General features: G+C 39.3%; 6 protein-coding genes across 6 annotated transcripts; 3 read left to right on the top strand and 3 right to left on the bottom strand.

Annotated features, from left to right (window-relative positions):
• Window positions 1-176: 176 nt before the first annotated feature.
• Window positions 177-2,407, top strand: BATDEDRAFT_35221 (uncharacterized protein; the record flags this gene model as incomplete). The annotated part of the gene is made up of 4 exons (XM_006679481.1): window positions 177-1,306; window positions 1,495-1,677; window positions 1,755-2,208; window positions 2,284-2,407. The coding sequence occupies exons 1-4, from the start codon at window positions 223-225 to the stop codon at window positions 2,405-2,407; spliced, it is 1,845 nt and encodes a 614-aa protein (XP_006679544.1). The 5' UTR covers window positions 177-222.
• Window positions 2,408-2,878: 471 nt separating this feature from the next.
• BATDEDRAFT_89305 (uncharacterized protein) lies at window positions 2,879-3,555 on the top strand (the record flags this gene model as incomplete). The annotated part of the gene is made up of 3 exons (XM_006679657.1): window positions 2,879-2,953; window positions 3,107-3,250; window positions 3,502-3,555. 3 exons carry the CDS (start codon window positions 2,879-2,881, stop codon window positions 3,553-3,555), a joined length of 273 nt encoding a protein of 90 aa, XP_006679720.1.
• A 458-nt stretch (window positions 3,556-4,013) lies between these two features.
• BATDEDRAFT_89400 (uncharacterized protein) lies at window positions 4,014-7,094 on the bottom strand (the record flags this gene model as incomplete). The annotated part of the gene is made up of 1 exon (XM_006679577.1): window positions 4,014-7,094. The coding sequence occupies one exon, from the start codon at window positions 7,092-7,094 to the stop codon at window positions 4,014-4,016; it is 3,081 nt and encodes a 1,026-aa protein (XP_006679640.1).
• A 643-nt stretch (window positions 7,095-7,737) lies between these two features.
• On the bottom strand, window positions 7,738-11,787 carry BATDEDRAFT_89072 (uncharacterized protein; the record flags this gene model as incomplete). Its single annotated transcript, XM_006679576.1, has 9 exons — window positions 7,738-7,868; window positions 7,945-8,077; window positions 8,156-8,278; window positions 8,379-8,476; window positions 8,600-8,956; window positions 9,026-9,100; window positions 9,247-10,055; window positions 10,173-11,425; window positions 11,756-11,787. 9 exons carry the CDS (start codon window positions 11,783-11,785, stop codon window positions 7,798-7,800), a joined length of 2,949 nt encoding a protein of 982 aa, XP_006679639.1. The 3' UTR covers window positions 7,738-7,797.
• A 153-nt stretch (window positions 11,788-11,940) lies between these two features.
• Window positions 11,941-14,114, bottom strand: BATDEDRAFT_35219 (uncharacterized protein). The gene is made up of 5 exons (XM_006679480.1): window positions 14,011-14,114; window positions 13,762-13,809; window positions 13,510-13,683; window positions 13,311-13,381; window positions 11,941-13,120 (listed from the first exon to the last, which is right to left on the bottom strand). Exons 1-5 carry the CDS (start codon window positions 14,086-14,088, stop codon window positions 12,109-12,111), a joined length of 1,383 nt encoding a protein of 460 aa, XP_006679543.1. The 5' UTR covers window positions 14,089-14,114; the 3' UTR covers window positions 11,941-12,108.
• Window positions 14,115-14,773: 659 nt separating this feature from the next.
• Window positions 14,774-15,940, top strand: BATDEDRAFT_89306 (uncharacterized protein; the record flags this gene model as incomplete). The annotated part of the gene is made up of 6 exons (XM_006679656.1): window positions 14,774-14,793; window positions 14,903-15,047; window positions 15,139-15,167; window positions 15,270-15,552; window positions 15,652-15,732; window positions 15,842-15,940. 6 exons carry the CDS (start codon window positions 14,774-14,776, stop codon window positions 15,938-15,940), a joined length of 657 nt encoding a protein of 218 aa, XP_006679719.1.
• Window positions 15,941-16,020: the final 80 nt, after the last annotated feature.

Below are 16,020 nucleotides of genomic sequence, written 5' to 3'. Positions count from 1 at the left end.
AAAATAAGAGTGTGTACTGAATGAGTACAATCCAACGTTGGTTTTCTACTACAAAACTAACGTTTCTTCCCAGATGGAATAGAAAGCAACAAGTGGATTCAAGTCACGTGTAATGGCTTGGAGTCTAACAAAGTCAATCCAAGACAAGACAAACTATAACCTGCAACAATCTGCAACAACCTACAACAACCATTCAAATTGCAACAACCATTCAAACTGTCAATGACTTCGGTCATGTCTACCGTCTTGACTTTCAAGTCTTGGCGTGAGGTTTGTCGTGCTTCGCTGCCCATCGAACCTTCTCGTTCTGCTCTCTTGGCTCTAGATGTTCCTTATATTCATCACAACTTCAAAGACTCGGCTCGTCGTCACTTTCGATTGTCTGTGGCATATCGCTTTGCTGTCCTGCAAGACTTGCGTCGTGAAGCAAGGTTCCAACTGTCATTAAAGACTAGACCAGCTTTATCGGAAGCAATCAGTTTGCACAAGGCTAAACCTATCTGTAATACTACTGGCTTTGCTTTTAGTCCTCATAAGAAACACTCTTGTCCATCTTTACTATCCAGACCCTCTCAGGCCTGTTCTGCTGGCATTCAGATACCCTACAAATATCAACGACCTGGAAGACGAGGTTGGTCCCGCATTCCTACTAAAACACATGTTCATACCAAACCCATCTCAAACACTGGCTCTGTGTCCAACCTCTTTTCACTCGCTAGTATACCCATTCAAGATCCATACCCTTGTATCGCCAAGCATTCCGAACCTCAATCCAATACATCCTTGCTGTCCTCTGACATTGATGCATCTTCATCTACCGCGTCGCTCCCTTTTAAACCTACAAACAATACACTAGCACCAATTGATGAATCTGCTATTGTTTTAAACATCTCTACTGAATCACCTACTCTCTCTATATCAACTTACCCACTCATAGAACCTACTCAATTGATTTCTGAACCAACATCTCAAACTACCACTTTCCTTGTCAATAATATCACGCCATTCCAATGCACTCCCACAAAACCTGCTTGTTCCAAAGTTGATGCTGACTTGCAATATCCTTCTCCACCCGTTTCAACTCTGCTCTGCTCTGATATTCAACGCTCTCCTTCAATCCCTATTCTGAATTCACCGCAATACACTGGAAATACCGACACTTGTTTATCACTACAATCTCCCTATTCTCTATCAACTTGTTCTACCATCAGCACCTCGCCTAAACCCATTCGAAAAATATCAAAGTTTGGCCAAAAACGAATCGAGCGCCAAAAACTAATGGAAAAATACCTGCAAGAAGAAGAAGGTTTGCTACTCGTATTAACCATATCCCACATATCGATGAATGATTTCATGGGTTGGATCTCTACTTTTTATCAGCCGTGCCTATGACTTTATTAAATTTGGCTCAATCGTGTTTGCTGTTGATCCTTGTACACTCTTGACTAACATGTCTTTTAATAATTCACATGTATGAAATGCACTATCTATTAGGCAATGACTTTTATGATTTGGCTGAACACAATGATAATCGTCGCAATGCATGGTTTAGAGTAAGAATCTCGGAAAGCAAAAATGGCCGCATGGATGCATCACTGCTACGCGAGAATCGTCTTAAAAAAGCTGCCAAGCTTCAACGTCTTGCTCACGATCAAGCAATATATGCTAGTCGAGGATGTAAGTGTTTTTACTGGCTTATGTCATTTTGAACCGTCTACATTGCCATGACACATGTTAATCCTTGTGTAATCCAGTATACCTTTCTGGAATGGGAAATGAAATTAGAAACTTGGGAAATATGCTACACATCACTGAACGATACATCAAAGACCTTGACCAAGACCGAAATCAATCCACTCTTCCCGCACCACCTGTACGCACATACAAACTCCCTGACAAGACAAGACACCAAATAGCTTTTTTAACTATTCACGGTGAACCCTCTCCCAAAGAACCAATTGTTCAAGCTATTTTTGAAGAGGCTTCAAAAATGATGTCTGAAATCTTTGCAGAACAAAACATTCTTGTGGATCTCAAGGAGGGCTGTGCAGAGGAAGATTTTTCTGCAGAAATCATGGCAGATGTCAACAGCTACGAGGCTCTTGCATCTGCAGAGTATATCTTTATGCGCAAGTATATGTGGATCGAAAGTGTGGCAGTTAAAAAAGAGTATCGTGGTTTGGGTTTTGGAAAAATCATGATGGAGCGGTAAGTTGTATGATTTACTTTTGGGTTCATCATGGCTTTATTTAAAAATGGCTTGTTTTGTAAATTCTAAATTAGAATGTTCCACATTGCACAAGCACGCAACAAGAATATTCTGCTCTATGCTTTGGATGACGTTGTTTCTTTTTACCAATCACTTGGATTCGTCATGTCCCCACAATGTATGGTTGATGCTTTGTAGAATAATTATATGATGGAGTTTTGACTGACAGACCACTGATTTGCCAATACTATTGAAACCATAGATCCGAAAAAAGACTGGCACATTGGACGATTCATGATTTTACCCATCTTTGGATTATGACCAGCGACTATATTTTGTTTCATTTCATAGATTTATTTACCCCAAACTGCATTCTACATATATCAAGAATGGGCATTTGTAAACATTTAGCTTTTATTTCTTTTGACCTCGAATAGGAAACCGAGCATGAATCTTATTTTATTGACTCGTACTTTCTAATAAAGAAACTGTTTTAAAAGGAAACTGCCATGATTTTAGTTCTAAACTAGTTTAAAACTAGTTTTAAATCCAATCCAATCCAACCGCCCTAACAGCTGAATTGTCAACCCTTGAACTACTTGCAATTGGACCAGACTGGAAGCGCGATGCTGCATTGCTATACTTTTACCCCAACAGCCAACTACACCCATGAGGCTCATATTCGTTAGTCAAGGTTCTGCTGTTGTGTGGGGAATCACCAGCATATGCGGTGTTATTATCTTGGTAAACACCTTTCTACTGCAGTTGCAACACATTAATCCTTGACTGTTCATTGCTCGGCTTGCTGAAAGAGCAGCCTATTGGCATGTCCACTGCTTTTGAACCGGAAACTCATACCTTTGATATCTATTCTGAATAAACCTGCTTGTTTTATAGCTGGGTCTGGGCTCACTTTACCATTCTGGATATGAGGAATTCATTGAAGGTCCAAATGCTCCTAATGACCCAGCAGCTGTCGCCAGGGGCTGTTACATTGCAGCCCTTATCTATTTTGTTCTTTCTGGATTCTATTTGTTCCAGGTAATGGATTGCAAGTCTTTAAGAATGAATGCATTGATGTCAATTGGAGCAAACGAACAGTTTTTGAAGGAAGCTTGTTTTTCAACATGAGCTGGACGTTGATCTAAACCAATCGGATATCCTATTGGTCCCATTCTAGTGCTCAACTAACATTTCTATTTTTATAATACGACCGAATCAACGATGCTGCAATCGTTTGGCATTTTACTTTTTTTTAAATCCGATTCTCTTTTCATTACAATGTAATCTAGTTTCTTATGCATAAAAAGGAAGCTGAGCGGGAGCAGCGATTTGCAGGCATCTAGTGTATCGATGCGTCCATTTATACTGACTTCTCAATGCCCTATTCATTAAAACCTATTTTTTGAACGTCTTTATCGAAATGAATTCTCAACTGATCCAAAATCGTTTGGTACTCATGCTAAATGGCATTTAAACTACTACAATCCTATTCATGTAAAATAGAACACTAAATGGCGTGTTGGTCTCATGACATGATGGTTGTCATTTACTAAACATTGCGTCTATAGCCTTTTTCTTGGTGATTGGATGAATCTGGTGATTGTACACGTATGGCTATGCCAAAAATGATCATCTCAGTTCAAAACTATGATCTGATTATATGTGCATCCTATGACGACTGTTGCGTTTAAAAAATAGTCAATTTAGTAAAAAAAAGTGCAATGAATAGTTGGCCATTGTTTATTCTGAAACAGAATACACAAGTGATTTATTGTGTAAATATCGCTGTAACACATGCTCGTTACACTCGGTTTAAATCCTTGCCAACCATAAATCGATTTCCTAGCATTTTTGGTACAACGATAGGTGATCTGTGATTGGTTTTATATCTATTCTGATCAATCGGTGACGAATCTAAAAGAGATGTTGTATTTTTGTAATGCATTAATAATGGAATACGTGGTACTACATGACGATTGTGTTGTTTAGATGAAGGCAACTGCTTATAGTGGCTACAGAATTGCTGCTGATGATCTTGCTGGATATGCCAAGGAAGCGGATGCTTGCTTGCAAGTTGATCCAAATGAACCAGCAAAATTTGAGCGTTTGGATCTGCGTGTACTTCCTGTGCAGACTCCAGCCTTGTGCATCGATTCAAACAATGCGCTTTATCTTGCTTAATTGATTCAGATGTATCAGGTAACCAAAATGAAAAATTCTCTCCATCCTGATGACTACAATTGCCTTGAATGAAATCACTTTTTTGATATACGTCATCTGACTTTACAAAGTTGTTGCATTCAGGACTCGCAATCTGTTGCCTTTTCAAATCGCGCAAAGCTTGTTCCCGCCAGTGCACATTTCCCGACACACCATACATTTTATGGCACGGATGTGATATATTAAACGATGGGGATAATGCTTCAGCATTACTACTTTGGTCAATACATCCACTTTGTAACTCTGACACATGCTTTAAAAACGTGCAAGGGTTGACAGACGTAGAACCCAAATCTATGCATTGTCTGCAATCACATCGTGCGGTATAATGTCTAAATCTAAACGAGCCTATGCTTTTTGCCAAGGGTTTTTTGATTAAAAAGGAGCTTCTAGAAATTGGAAGAGGCTGGATATATCTAGACAAGAGATTGTCTGGTTTGTGTTGATCAGAATGATTATTGTAAAATCGCTGTCTTAAACGGTCTGATATGGGTCGTTTTTCAAGTGGCGGAAGACACGGACCAATTTTGGACTGATACATATCTTGATACCATTGCATTAGAGTGGTACTGTTTTCATTGGGCTGGAGTGGAATTTTGGACTGATTTCCCTTTAAATTCGGATCGCGAATATACAAACCATGTCTTGTAAGTAGCATGTAATTGCCATAGGGAAGAATAACTCCATCATTGAAATGATGACTCGGATTTGTTTTTACTTTTGATTTCTGTTTTGAAAGCTTTTTAAGATGCTGTGACAATTTCTGAACACTTTTTCTAGATACTCCTTCCCTTGCTCCTGGCCTCTCCAAAGTCGGATTGATATCCAATGTAGGCAATGAATCAGTGTTATTTTGACTTGATCGGCTTTCAATTAAAATCTGATTGGATTGCTGGATTGACAGTGACGGTTTTTGATATAATTGCGCAAATGAGTTTGATTTAAACTGTGCTGTGTTGTCTAGTATATCGTTGATTAGAGTGTTACCATGCTTATCATCTTGACTGCCATTGATTTCTTGGGGTTTGACTTTCAAGTCTATTGCGTTATGAATCATATCTACTTTGGTACTGCTGTTCAAGTAGCGTGTTGGGTCATTTTCCGCACGTTGGGTTTTCTGGAGATCTACATTAGACAGGTGTGAAACTCTGCGACAACTCCAAACAGGGATGCGGCTTGGTATTTTTTGAGTCATTTTCGTGGCTTGGCACATATCCGAACGATCTTGAACATATCCGTATACATTCCTTGAGCCATCGCATTGATCGAGCTGTTTAACATTAGTAGATGCAACAGGTAGTTTACTTTGAACCCTTTTTTTAACAGCGCCAAGAGCAGATGTAGATTCTAAAGGTGTAGCTTTCATACTAGACACATCACGAGTGGTATCAGTTGAGTGTATGACTTGATAATCATTGTCTTGAGTAGTTTGAGCAGGTATCATAACTTGAACAGAAAAATTAGTGTGTAGGTCATCTGCTTTGTCAACATTGCTATCGAGCTGGATTGGATCATAAAAAACACTGGTACGTATACTATTATCGTTTTGTATAGCATCTATTTCAGTTGTAACAGAGATGACTGGAACAGACTCTTTAAATGATACATCATCCACCCTTTTAATCAAATATTCAGCCATTTTAGGCTCTGAAAATGAACGAGACGTATACGTTGGTCCTGTGGCGATTTTTGATGAGAAGATCATTGGCAGTTCTTTTGGATTAGCGTGCAATCGAGTTGGAACGGAGTGTCGCATCGATATAAATGATGGGCTTTCATCTTCAGCAGTTTCTGGCAATGGAGATGTCAGTCGAGATCGACTGGTCATCAAAGTATGAGCAACACCGTCAATATCTACCACTTTTTGCAGTGGAATATCCTGAAACCCCTCATGCGTAGAATGGATTTCTTGTTCAATCAGATGTGAGTGAAAGATAGGCTTTGGCTCAAAAGAAGGATGTGATGCAATCAACGCGGATGATTTTGAATTGGTATCGCAGTCATGATCATGCAAAGTAGCTGCACTATTTTGATTTAGTGGCCGATCGTGTAAAAGATTATTTTTTAGCTCCAATAATTTTGTCGAATCGCTCATGTTTGTTTGCGCTAATTTGTATGATCGTTGACGAGCCCATGAAAGACCATTATGAAATGATGAAGAATGAGTAGGTCTACTAGCTGGATTCGAATGCAAAGGCTGTACAGATGGTGGAGTTGGAACAGTAATATCATTTTGCAAAATTTGAACAGATACATCTGGAGTTGACACTGATTCAATTTTGATTTGTTGGGGCAAACATTCGTCTTGTGATGCAATTAAATAGAGTGAATATTGAGTGGGCTCTGAATTCGAACAAACGAGGGTATGCTGTATATCTAAAGTCGAAACTTCCTTTGCTGGATCGTGAGTAAAAAATAAGCTTTGGTTTATTGCGTCTGATTTCATAATAGGGTTGGTGTCTAGCTTCAGTGAGTCAATTTCAATCACGTTGTGGTTCACTTTAGCCAACTCAGCTGTCAAGTCTATAGTATCTGGATGCAGATGCGTATCATCCATTTCAGTATTCAATGATGGCAAGTATGATTTGGCCTGTTGTTGCACTTGATAGGCAACAAAATTTTCAGTGATATTTGACTCAGTTACACCATCCAAAGTTGACATGTCGGATTTGAAGTTTCAGGTAGAAAAGTTTACCAGCCTTTACACATGGAGACAAAGGATGAGAACGCGAAAAAATGTATTATATTTCAATACCCCAATTTCAGCATGTTTTGAAAGCATTCTGATAGTATCAAGCAGACTGTTATTGCAGCATTTCAAAAACATGGATTATCCGCTTGTAAAATTGCATGTTTGATTTAGGCTGGAGAGTACTATGAAATAGGTGGAACGCCAAAGCCCTCGCGTCAAAACAAGACCAAATGAATAGTATTGTTCTGTAATCAAAAGAGCAGGTCGTTTGGCAAATCAACCGTGTCAACAAGCCATATTGTCGCCACGGTACAGGAAACACGGCTGATAAAAGATTCTACCATTCCAGTCAGTAGACAAACAATCTACTGATATTTGTAAAACAACATCATCAAAGGATAATGATTGACACTTTCTTATTCATCTCTCCGTTCTTATCCCTTTGTCACTAACTGTAATGGCGCGGGGTGGATATCCATTTGGTAGGCTTAATCAAGTGATTCAACAGAGTTTGATATTGACAATATGGAGCAGTATACCTTGCACTATGACTGTTCTCATTTCTCATACAAGTTTTTAAACAATTAAATATCGAAACTGGGTACAAATAATTGCTTGGCCATGACTTGAACTTTTATATAAATGCAAATCAAAAATTCAAGCTATTAGACATTCAGGAATTCTCAATGCCAGAGGAAATCTGTATCAATTGGTGCATAGCCGTAACTCGCATGCAAATATTGCCTAGATTAAAAAAGTCGTTTCACCCATCATTAGTATCCTATTCAAAACATTGTAGATAGAAACAAGAGTTGCTTACGAGCATCTGCATCGCTGACAGCTTCAAGATCATATACTTTTGCATCATGATTTCGTCGAACAATTAGCTTGAAATTGGCACTCTTTTTTTTAATTTGCTTGCACGATACAACAGCGCTAACATGAAACGAATTCTATTCAAAATAAAATGCACATCAAGCAAATTAAAATCAAAAATACAGTGTATGCATGTTTGTGAACCTACAACTTACAGTCGTTTTTCCCATATCAAACAAAGCCTTTCCTTCCGAAGCAACCAAGTGAATATATTCACCATCGATAGTGAGGTTACGCTCGTGTCTACCCATAAGATGCTTATAAATCACAGAATATTGCTAAAGTATCAAAAAGTGTATCAGCATATAGCTTAAACCACATTCTTGGCACCAAAATTTTCAATAACCAGCAGAATTGGCAACACAAGCACTCCTATACCTTGTAAACAGATCTCAAATCTTCGGTTGTTAAAAACAATCTGTCGTCTGCATCCTCATCCGTAGGCTCATCGGGTGGTCGCAAAAAGATATCTCCAGCTAAAAATGATTTAATAAAGCAAATATTGATTATAGTCGCGTTGCATTTGTGTTAGAACAGTGTATTGCGACTCAAAAAAACTTGCCGCATTTACAAAAGTGTAACCAGTTATATTACTGTACCTCCACCACTTGATCTTTTTAAAACACAAAACTCGATAGCTTCAAGCTGCGCTAGTGTCTTGTCCAACTGCACGTCTGTTTTTGTATCCGCCATTTTTAAAACATAATCTTTGGGATCATATTTTCGTTTGCGACAGATGAGATCAAATACTTCTGACATGGGAATATTGACAGGCATTTGCATGGTGGTGGTTTGCTTGACTTCCAATGTTGAGTAGAGATGCACCTTGAGATATACAGTTGCAGCAGTACTTGCACTTCCAGAAACTGTCTCGATACCTGCTGAAGAATTTACGTCCTCAGCCTGGGAGTGAGATACCATGGGTGTACCATGAGCTTGAGTATTAGGGTTGACTACTATTTATCATTTTTAAATTATAGGTTATTTGGTGTTATAAGTTCAACCACACACCATTCCTGACCTACCTTCAATTGGGATGGTTTCACACAATGCAAAGCGGTCAAATGCAAACTTTTGAATCTTTCTCGCTCGATCAAGTGCTAATTGCAGTATTCAAGTATAAACATCAGCAAAAGTCAGTCCAAGTCATTTAAACTCATACGCATTGGCAAACAAAGAGCGTGTTGATCTGCATCATCTAGTAAGACGCCAAAACTATGCGGATTGGGTAATAAAAGTCTAATACCTGGAAAGTCGTCATCAATTGTTCCATCATCTTCAACAATCCGTAAGTTCCAATTAGATATCAGCCAGGCACTTTCTGGCAAAATGGGCTGTCGTGCTGCATCAAAGTACTCAAACAATGTATATCCAATCACTTCTTCGACAGATGCGTCTTGCTTTACTGACACAAAAAGCGGTTTGAGTGGGTCTTGACTAAATGGTAGAAACATTTGCAATCTCATGGGATTGCCATCGGATTTCCCGCTAAAAATAGCATATGTTTGTGCAAAAGGATTGATTTTACTGGATTTTTTGTCCATCATGGCAGATAAAGCAGAGATGTGTTTTTGTTCATGTAGTTGTGTGGTATAATCAAGTAGATCCGAAGAACCAATACTGAGTTGACTGCCATAGGAAAATTGCGTGACTTTTGTAGGTGATAAAGACTGTTTTGTAAACATACTCTGCGATGTAGTGGCTGCACCTAAAAGAGGATTGGAATGTTCATCAGATTTGTCAACAGAAACTATCGAAGCGGCTACCTGTGCTTCAGACTGCGCTCCTTTGAGTTGATCAGTAGAAGTTATCACGGGATTAGGAGTGGGCATGACTTGTGCTACTGTAGCATCCAAAGGTATAGATTTAGCGGTGCTAGTTGATGTAACCCCAGCCGGATACGATGTGGTTTTATGCGTATTGGTCTGCTCGGAGTTGACATCCAAACTAGGAGCATCAGTTTTATTGTGCACAACAACCAGTTTCACAGCATCCAAGTCAATTCCTTGTTCCTCAAATTCAGTTGAGTCGTTCTCTGCTGAAAGCTGGTCTTCACTGTAATAGTATGCAAATTAAAAAAAGTGTAATTTCAAAGCTTATCAGTTTCTTGCATGTACATTCAAACAGGTAATTGTATACAACAAAACATCATCAAAAATTCACAATACATACATTGCTTCAAAAGATATGTCATGGATCTGATCTTCCAAAATTAATTCGGATGGTTCTACTGATACTGGGTAGCTCTGTGGGGTACTTTCTGCTTTGACAGAATCGGCTCTGTCAGGCGAATTATCCAAACCGCCCATATTTTCCTCTGGAATTTCATTATTAAAAGAACGACAATGTGGAAGAGGCTGCACAGTGCGGACATTTCCAGGTTCAGAGTTGGATCTTTGATGACTTTGCCGTTCAGGAAAATTACAATGTATTGCTTGATCTTTAGCAGGTGGTGATCTTAAAGTAGCGGGTACTTTGGGTACTGATTTTTTAAGCTCATCTTTACTGAAAGATGAACTTGCATTACGTTGAAAATTACCACGGACACCGTCTGCATGAACATTACGTCTATCATATACCCTTTCTGTTGCATGGGTAGCCGGAGGTTTCGGAACGGAAGCTTCTGGTAGTCCAGCTGCCACTGGAGATGGTGGACAAGGAAATTTTGTCGTGACACGAGTGGATGGTACTACAGGAACAGAAGTAGTTGAACCGACGGGGAGAGTATCAGAATTTGTTGTAGTACTTTTTATATTAAAATTTTGAATCACTGATGGTGTTGACTCTACATGATTCACCTGATGCAAGTTTTTGTGAGAAGTTGCCAACCCTTTAAAGTTTTCCGATGTTGTATGCAGAATTGTTTGCAGAGCAGTTGAAGCCAAGGGATTTCGGCTAGATGGTGCATTACTAGGAATAACAGTTGTCGTAGCAGCAGAAGATGCTTGACAGGGTCGTAAAATAGAATCTAGCAGTTTTACTAGTCCGCGTTGAGCAACAGCAGAAGATGTCGATCCTTCTATGGCGGAGCGCTGATATTGGGGATCGTCAGTAAGTCTGGCAAACGAACCCATAGCTACAGATGCCCCACGAGATGCTGTGGAATTACCACCTTGAAATATTGTTCCCAAAGAGCCATTTGATCGCTTAGTCAGATCCGCATGACTAGAAATAGTAGTGGAGCCTATATGTTCATGATCAGGACCACTGGCCTCTTGAAAATGCATAGTTTTTCTTCGGGGGCCATTCTGAGGTCGAAAAAGACCATAGGTAGATCCACCCGTATCATCCTGAACAGCCGCGCATGCAGCCATGCGAGGTATCATTGCAGATATGTATTCGTACTCGTCTTTTTTAGGCATCGTTACAATGCGCTGAGCAACAGATTCGCGTGTATTGAGCAGTCCAAGACGAAGCTTGTATATCTAAAGTACATTTAAGTTGATAAGTGAATGCAGAATAGCCATAAAATACAATTTCAATGGATTGTGTTGATAGAATAAGAGGAATGGACTGCATGCAGAGGATTCAAACTATAAAAGATTGACTGCAAGAATATCCAGACTGCACAAGTCACTCTCAAAGACTTGTGTAATACTATTGCTTCTACTGTTTATTTTAAAAGTCTGTTGCAGTCTACATCAGATACTATATTTTATACAAGGAATATGCCAGTGTTTACACTCTTGTGTAATGGTCATTCTACCAGAATCCAGACTATAAATGGTTGCGTATTCTAAAGCAAATGGTGTTACCAACAAATCCTGATCCTGAGCCAGCGACATGGGTAATAAATATGCTCAAGTATATAACAAGATTGTTGGAATGTTGTTGAATGGCTTCAAAAGGAATTGACAGTTGTTTTGATAGGAAAATTGAACTTGTTGAAACTCGTATTGGCAATGTAAACACTTCATAAAGCAATCGCACTCCAAAACTTGGCTTCAATCCGATTCGCTTTATTTCATCCAAATTCATCCTCAGCCCAGCCGAAACACAGTTTAAAAATCGCAGCAATCAATTGAGAAACTATTTGAGCAATGTATTGCAAGACATGTATATCACCATTGTCAATGATCCAAAAAGTATGCAGCGGAAAACTGCATACTTATGCATTCATTTCCTCTGCCTTTGCAGCTTCGCGAAGTTGAGCAATTCGTGCCTGTGCAGCCTGCTTATTAGCAGCAGTTTGAGCAGCCTGTTCAGATAAAAAGGCTTGTTTCTTTTCATTCAGCGACGCAAGAGTGGCTGGTACGTTGTCGGACGAAACGGGGATATCGATTTTAAGTGCAATCAGCTGGTTCACCGTCAAAATATCCAGTCTAACTGGACGAGCTTTTGCACCATCTGTGGAAGTGCCAGATCCAGATTTACCACCCTTGTTACCCTTTTTCCCTTTCTTTCCAAGAACCATAAAATCATCATCATTATCACCCTTGCGTACCATGACTGTTGCTCCAGATGGAAGCGATTCATCCACAGCACGAGTGCTGGTTGTGGTCGGACGAGAAACAGGAGTGCTGGCAGCAGATCCGGTTTTGGATTCAGATGAGCCAACCTGGGCACTAAGAAAATGAATCAGCGCGCTGCAAAGGTTAATCTCTTCAGTAAACGCAGGAATGTCTGCATCTTCCAATTCACGCTCAGCCTGTGCAACAATGCGAGCCTCACGTTCCTCGCTCTGTTTTTGCTTAAACTGTTCCTGACGCTTTTGACGCTCTTCCTGCTCCCAGTTGTAGAATTCGTCCCTGGCGATCTTGTGGTTAGAGCGTAAAGTACGCATCTTTTCAAAGGCAGCATCCACCTGAGACTTTATGGCTCTCTTTTGCTCAAGCAATCCAGAAAGTGATTCACGCGATGTGCTCAATGATTCGGCCACCTTGTTGAGTTCGGCTCGAGTAGTATCAGCCAATTCACGAAGACTAGCGCGCTGACCGTCAAGGGTCTTGAGTTCTGCACGCAGAGTTTCAATGGCAGCCTTGTCATTATCGTTGGTAGTTTGCTGTTGGGAGTAACCTTCAAGTACCTTGCGGACCTTTTTCAAATTGGAGATTTCGGATACCATGCGCTTCTCATCAATCAACTTGACTTGGCCAAACTGGATTTGTTTTTCAATCTCGCTATTGTTTTTAAAGTTGCAACAATAAGAAATGTTTCAATGAGACAAGAGATTTAAAAGGCATAAGTAAATCGGTCAGAAATCCACTGCTAGTTGTGGACTGAATGAAATATCAAGTAACCTTTAATTTCATTGTGAAAAATTCACTAGTTCAACACTACAAATAAAGCATCATTAAATTTAAAACTCACTCGATTCTACTGTCAACGCTCTCAACAGTCCTGTGACCGATCTTGGCCTTTTCCGTTCGCTCAGATTCAAACTAAACAACACAAGTTGATTTTAAAGTCAGGAATGCTCAAGACAAAGTAATCGACATGCTATATCAAACATTTTAAAAGCGCAGATCAGACCAATAAAAAGTCATTCCTGTTCAAACAGATTGGATACCTTTTTTTTGAGTGCAGACTGGAGTGCAGTCAATTGATCAACAAGCTTGGTTCGCTTTCCAGCCAGTTCCTTGATTTCTTGTAGATGAACGCTGAGCTTTTCGCGAAGCTCATTTTTGCGAGTGGATACAGCATCGCCGGTATTTTGTTCGGGAATCTTGTCCTGAATCTCCTTCTGCACAATGCATTACAAAGACGTGGTCATGAGCAACGGTAAGAGAGTTCAAACAATATGTACACAAATCAAGCTTACCATCTTTTGTTGAAGCTCGGCAATTTCATTGCGAATCTCTTGTATTTCCTAATAGAAGATCCAATAAAATATCGGATAGTAGCTGGTTAGTAATGTATAGTGATGTTCGCATACATGGCAATACAGAGTGAGTGCATGATTTCAAAGTGATGTATTATCCTCGCAGCCCTTATACCACTAGCATTTATATCAACATCTCCACCTTCCAGCAATTCATCATCTGATGCACGTGGAACCAATAATACATACTGCATTGTGCCTGTCCTGATTGGGCTTTTGGGGTCGTTTCTTGTCTGTAGTAGCAACGGGAGCACTTTCAACTGTCATGGTCAACTAATAGCAGTGGTTTTGATGAATAGAATGCAAGGAAAACAAAATGTATTGACTGCAAGTTGAATTTTTGGGCTTTTTCTTTTAGCAAATGCCAAAGTCAAGACTTGACAAGTTCTTATTGAGCGATACTCTGCCATTGAATGACTGCATTGCACACAGACTCGCTTTGTTGTTTTATTCATCAAAACAGTCGATATGAACTTGTGGTTTCATGAATGTCGTGTTCATGTTGGAATTCAAACTTGCTGTAGATCTAGTATGCATTCTTGGAAACTGCAATATGCTGAATAAACCAATCTATTCAATTCATGATACTTGGTACAGATTGTATAGCAATTCAGTGATTTACAGTCATATTCACGTAAAATGCATCATAAACAGTCAGTTTCATGAGTGTCGATTTACTAAATATTGGATTGACATGATTGCAACTCTATCTGATATTTTGAAATATGAGTTCAACACTTGAATTCAATATCTGGTGATTGTACAATAAAGACAGTTTCAGTTCAAAACTATAGTTTGTATGAATATTGTATTTATTGAGAATGTTGCCAGATATTCATTGTTTCAAAGTCGTTACAGAATGAAAAGTACTCCATTTTACGTGAATACGGTTGTAATTCAAGTTCTTGAAGACTTTCGACTTTCTTCTAATTAAAGATTCAACTCTGACCAAATGCCACCTAAAAACTCAAAGTAGGATAAGCACTGCAGTTCATACCCGCCAATTCGTTATTACATGCCTATTGTCTCTGCCAATTCATCTACTTGATGGCAAATCTCATGCTTTGGTGTATTTGTATAGAGCTGCTGCTGCTTTGGAAAAGAAAGCTGTCGCTCAAGCTGGAAAAAATGCCCAAAAGCAGGCTAATATAGAAGCTATAGAGGCACAGAGCTGGAAGACTGGAGCAAAGGATTCTACTTCCAAAATGACTGAAGAAGCCAAGCGAGTAAGTTGAGGGTATCTAGATTGAAATATGCGATCATCATATTGATCGTGAACTAATCTCTGATATTCTACTTGACTGTGACTGATTTCAGCAAGAAGCATTGGCAAAAAAGGCTGAGAGGTATCAATGCTACACTGACTGATGATATTCAATTTTATTCATACCCTGATACAACCTATTAAACGCTGCTCCATTAATGTCAATTATGGTTGGATTTATTAGACAGGCAATTCTTGATGCAGAAGAAGCCGCCATCTCATTCAAGCCCAAAAAAGGGGATGCTAAAAAACCACCTGCAAGGACTGGAAATTTAGATGCCTTTCTTGGTACTACTCCAGATGTGGATTCTTATGCTGCATCTGGCATCGACAATGCCATGGAATTGCTCAATCTAGCCAGTAAGAGTGGCTCGGCTTCAAACAACGACAAGGTCGAACGTCATGCTGAAAAGCGAGTAAAATCTGCCTATGCTGTATTTGAAGAACGTGAACTTCCTATTATCAAGGTAATGAGATGGATTAGCTACAGGAGATCTGGGTTTGGGATTTTAATGATTATTTACCCTTTATTTGTCATTCAAATTTAATCTGATCTACACAATTAGGCCGAAAATCCTACTCTAAGATTAAGCCAAATCAAACAGGCGCTTCAAAAAAAGTGGAAGAAATCACCCGAGAATCCACTAGTAAGTTGAATCGACATGTTGCATAATAATGACAGATCTATACTCATTTGGGCTATTGAACGATTCATGTTTTATTACCATCTTACAAACCTGTGATTTCATTATTTAGAACCAAGCACATATTTCCTTTGATGCCACTAGAGAGGAAGAAAAGAATACAGTTTCGGCCAATCGTGAAAAGGCACTTTCTCAATTCCAAAATAAATAATTGTGCTGACTCCAGCCTATTGATTGAGTTTATCACAATTCCTACATTCTATACAGTAATTTAAAATCATTTGTGTAAGT

Source organism: Batrachochytrium dendrobatidis (assembly GCF_000203795.2).
Source record: "Batrachochytrium dendrobatidis JAM81 unplaced genomic scaffold BATDEscaffold_7, whole genome shotgun sequence".
NCBI classification, from domain to species: Eukaryota; Fungi; Chytridiomycota; class Chytridiomycetes; order Rhizophydiales; genus Batrachochytrium; species Batrachochytrium dendrobatidis.
This window is presented reverse-complemented; position numbering and strand designations above follow the sequence as displayed.

Coding starts and splice junctions, on each gene's coding strand:
- BATDEDRAFT_35219 (XM_006679480.1), bottom strand. CDS start 14,088: ATGACAGTTGAAAGTGCTCCCGTTGCTACTACAGACAAGAAACGACCC. Junction 13,382..13,509: donor AGTCTGCACTCAAAAAAAAG/GTATCCAATCTG, acceptor TGTGTTGTTTAG/TTTGAATCTGAGCGAACGGA. Junction 13,121..13,310: donor AGCGTTGACAGTAGAATCGA/GTGAGTTTTAAA, acceptor TAAAAACAATAG/CGAGATTGAAAAACAAATCC.